The 4,638-nt window shown below is 40.7% G+C and overlaps 1 protein-coding gene across 1 annotated transcript; it reads left to right on the plus strand.

Annotated features, from left to right (window-relative positions):
- Positions 1-877: 877 nt before the first annotated feature.
- Positions 878-4,212, plus strand: LOC133996185 (stathmin-like). The gene is made up of 5 exons (XM_062435761.1): positions 878-928; positions 2,655-2,692; positions 2,791-2,963; positions 3,102-3,293; positions 3,390-4,212. The coding sequence occupies exons 2-5, from the start codon at positions 2,683-2,685 to the stop codon at positions 3,462-3,464; spliced, it is 450 nt and encodes a 149-aa protein (XP_062291745.1). The 5' UTR covers positions 878-928; positions 2,655-2,682; the 3' UTR covers positions 3,465-4,212.
- The last annotated feature ends 426 nt before the right edge of the window (positions 4,213-4,638 follow it).

Raw genomic sequence — 4,638 nt, forward strand, 5'->3', positions numbered from 1 at the left:
CATTTAGGTCAAGATTTCCTTATAAGAATCTCATGCATCTATATGTCAAATTACATTTACCTCACTACTGTCTCTGCTCCTTTTTCTTTTCCTCACAGAGGGGGTCAAAGGTCATGGTCAGAGCTGATAGAGATCAAATACACAGTGGGGATACAGGGATCTGCATGAACCTGCATGGTCTGTCTCATGATTTCCTCTTATGTGGTCATTATACTCACATAGTCTCAATGCACTGTGGGTGTAAAAGGCCTTAAATCTAAAATCTCCAAACAGTTTACACCAAACATATCAAAATGTGTATTTGTAGCTATTATAATGGTGATTTTGTTGAGATTTTGTGACTAAGAATCTCCTGTGCTTTTATTTAATCATTTATTCTAGTTTCTACAACATATAATCTAGTGCTGATTGTATACTATGACCCTGAAATCATGTAATGTTTCACTCATGGACATGAACTAAACCTTTTATTTCAAACTCATAACATTTCAAACACAAAAAAATAAAGCATTGTGACAATGAACCTTCCTAAACCCCCTCATATTAATAATTGGGTGGGGCAATAATCACTTTGAGGGGAATAATAAACTCCAAAACTACTATAATATATGATTTTCTTACATAAGCTTTCACAGTAAACTATAACGAATTCTTACCTCACATCATTTGCTCTTTTTTGTCACGATAAACTCCATTAAACATATGTTTTTGTAGCAGAGTAAATGAAGCTCATTGTCTCTACATATAGTCACAGATAACTACACCTCCCAGAAGCACGTGCGAGTTGGGGAAACTAACCAATAGCTGGCTGCAAACGACGTGACGCCACTCGCATTGGGCCATTTATGCGCGAGCTCTTTCCAGCTCGAGCAGAGGGCTCGCGGCAAACGGTGTGAGAGAGGAGCACAGCATCCACAGCTTGTTGAAGGTGGGTGTGACACACAGCATCTTTATTAAGACACAAAAAGTCACTAGGGAGTGTTTTTTAAAGTCTACAAATACGAACAAAGCTAAATTAATTATGTTGTAAAGAAATTCAGCGGAGAAATGTTTAATATTTAATGTTAAATTGAGTATTTTTTGGACCGTTTGAATTTTTGTTCATGCTTTTATTTTGTGAATTGCGTGTTTGTTAGTTTGTTAGCTCATGTGCTACGCTAACACCGTAGCTAATAAGTTGTTTTCGACCTTTTTAAAGGCTTTTAAAAATACGTTTAATTAATGGAAGAGTGGCAGTGTGCTTCATGGCGGGTGGTTGGGTCTCTATTGTATGGTGAAAGAGACACTGGCACAGCACCGACAGACAGGCAGACAGACAGGAGGAGACTTTTTTTTTTCTTTTCACGTCGGTTGAAATTTGTAGGCTGCTGCCACATTTTCCCAATTCTTACACACACACACCCTCCATCTCACCACTGTGTGTGTGTGAAAAGCTTTATTATTCGACATTTTCTGTGCAAGCAACCTGCCGTCAGCTCCTCTTTGTTCGGAGCTGCCGGTCACGTCGCTGTCAAAAGCGCCTTTGTTTGATGCTGCTTGTTATGCTTCGAGCTTAATGACACCAGCAAACTCACTGAGACCTGTGTCCAAAACCAGAAGAGACGCATCGTCATTGTCAAGAGAGAGGAGGACATTGTTGAAGAAGAAAAGAAAACGCCAACCGAACCGTGGGTGGTGAATTTTGGGTGCGAGGTGTGGACACCAGCCAAATCTTAATTTAATTGGGTCATAATGAGATTTTTTATCATCTTTTAAATCTCATATTGGACCCCAACACCAATTAGAACCACATTTTGCTAGTTTGATGCCTTTTTTATGCAATATCAGGGGAGGGGTCTTTCCTCTTCAATGAACCCAGCTGGTTTTGCTGATGATTTTTCTCACTCACATTAACCACTTGACCACATGACAGCTGTTGGTCACATTTCCTCAAATATATATACTCAATTTTAAAAAAGTGATTCCAATTAGACTAGGATTAGTCTACACCAGCCCCCCCTCTTGCACGGTTAGTCGGCTGTTGTTGTACACTTGTATTACCACCCCACCACCTCCTCCTCTTCCTCTCCCTCTCTCCTGTGGCTCAAACACATAGTGTAAGGAACAGGTGCTCCCTGGTGATGATGATGATTTCCCCAAGATATGCTCATCGTTCTCTAATCTGATTTCATATTAACTGTTAGTTGTAGACTGGGGGGTGTAGTAGGCCTGTCTGCACCTGGCACTGCCTGCTGTGCCCACCCCTCATCACAGCCTTTTGTTTCACACAGAACGTGGCTTGTGTGGTTGATTAACAATTAAAGCGCGCCTTCTTTTTTCCAAATCCCTTCTCTCCTCTAATGGAGCGGTTTGATTGCACTCAGATTGATCTGAATGTCACTGCCGCCACAAGTTGGTAGATAAACAAAGGGCTGTGTGTCCTGCAGGCGTTTGAATGCCTGAGCCGTTGTGTGAGGATTGATGGGCGGTGGTTGGTTGCAGTGCTGGAGACGGCCAGAGGGTGTCGACTGTGTTTTAGTCTGGCTTTTTTTTTTTTATGGAGGTGGTTGCTAGGAAAAGTTGTGAAAGAGCCGCTAGAGGTCACTCATTTAAGAGGATATGAATTCATCACTGTCAGTCTGACTTTTTTTTCTGTATCTGCTCCCCTTTATTAGGTAAATTGACCTGCATCGCACTCTTAAGATGTCTGAAGGTGAATTATATCTACTTTTTTAATAATGGAAATCATACTCCTAATGGTTTAGTATCAATGCATCACCTTTCTTTTTTCTACCCTACCCATTGCTGCAGATATCCAGGTCAAAGAGCTCGACAAGCGGGCTTCCGGCCAGGCCTTCGAGGTCATCCTGGGTGCTCCTGCCCCAGACGCCAAGGGCGATTTCCCCTTGTCTCCTCCCAAGAAGAAGGACGTCTCGCTGGAGGAGATTCAGAGGAAGCTGGACGCTGCAGAGGAAAGACGCAAGGTACAAAAAATATCTTCAATATAACAAACTTTGAACCCAGATAGCCCCATCAACAGATCTAACACACCTTAGAATACACATGGTGGATGTTGGGTAGGAAAACTAACATATGACTGGCTTATTTTTTTCTTTGTTCAGAATCATGAAGCTGAGGTTCTGAAGCACTTAGCTGAGAAGCGTGAGCATGAAAAGGAAGTGCTACAGAAAGCCATGGAGGAGAACAACAACTTCAGCAAGATGGCAGAGGAGAAGCTCAATCAGAAGATGGAGGCCAACAAAGGGAACCGCACAGCAATCATGGCAGCGATGAATGAGAAATTCAAGGAAAAGGTCAGCACTTTCACATTATGATAAATGAAGCATTTTGCTTTGCAGGATGTTGGAACTTAACCTTGCTTTTTCTTTTTCCTATCTATTGTTACACAGGACAAAAAGTTGGAAGAGGTCCGAAAGAATAAGGAAACCAAAGAGAATTCGGAAGAAGGCACTTCGGAAGACTGAGTCACCAACGGGGGATTGTATAGGGTTTTTTACGTATCCAAAGATTGATTTATTTTTTGTTTGGCCAGTATTTTTGTTGTGTTCACTATCCACCTTTTTGAAAAAACAAGTTCCACTTTGTGAATTTTTTCAATTCTCCTGCTATAAGTGTACCTGCGCTGGTTTTACATGTGGATTCTTTCCCCCCCCCCCTTCTCTTCTTGTCAAGTCTAATCCATTTGATATGTAGCTTGTCAGTGCAGCTTCTGCCCTTTTTGAAAATTAGCAGTGTGTACTTAACCTTTTTGAGGAAAAGCATGTTTCTATGTATAGGTCTTTTCTCCCTGCCTATTTCATAGTGCATTTTGAAACTGTCCTTGTGAACCACACCTGTTCTCTGCACTTAACTGTATATTAAAATAAATAAAAAAAGTAGCACAAACTCAAGGTGTTTTGGCTGTTATACTTACAGGTGTTTTAGTGCAGCTTTGCTACCCAGACTCTGCTAGTTTTGCTCCTGCGGATCATGTTTTTGTGCCACTGCTGATTCTTTGCTTTTTGTAAAAAATTAATTGGGGGAGGGGGGTTGTTTTAAAACATGACTTCTTGCTGTACAGCTGTGAATTAACAAGCCAGACAGGTGAATAATGGGTGCCACCTGGAACATCACTGAACAGGGGTCTACACATGGAATGCATATGAGCAATACACTTAGGCATCTCAATAGATTCAGTGGCTAGTTGACTTGAACTGTTGTACTAAAACAAATAAAAACATGCAAACATACTTTTGTTTGGTCTGTGTGTCTTACTGTGATAAGCTGAGCTACAAAGCATTTTCTCTATAAACAAATCCACTTTATCAATGTCAATTGAAATGACTTAGTAGATCTGCACTTGTAACTGAAATGTCAACTTCTTGGATATTAGCATCTCTAAAATCATCATACACTGGCTATATAGAACATTGTTAATGGGGCTACAGTGAATGATACTACAATGATGGTCAATGTATGTTGCTCCCTGCTGGAGGAAAGGTATAATAACTGGCCGAGTACCCTCAGAGTTCATTACATGTTCTATAGTCAATATTAAAAAGTGGATCATTATCAAAGACGCAGTTAACAATACATCTAGAAAGATCATTTTGCTGATTATCCATGACATCACAACTAGTCCTTTCTATGGTCCTGCTT

This window comes from Scomber scombrus, chromosome 16 (genome assembly GCF_963691925.1).
Source record: "Scomber scombrus chromosome 16, fScoSco1.1, whole genome shotgun sequence".
Lineage (NCBI taxonomy): Eukaryota > Metazoa > Chordata > Actinopteri > Scombriformes > Scombridae > Scomber > Scomber scombrus.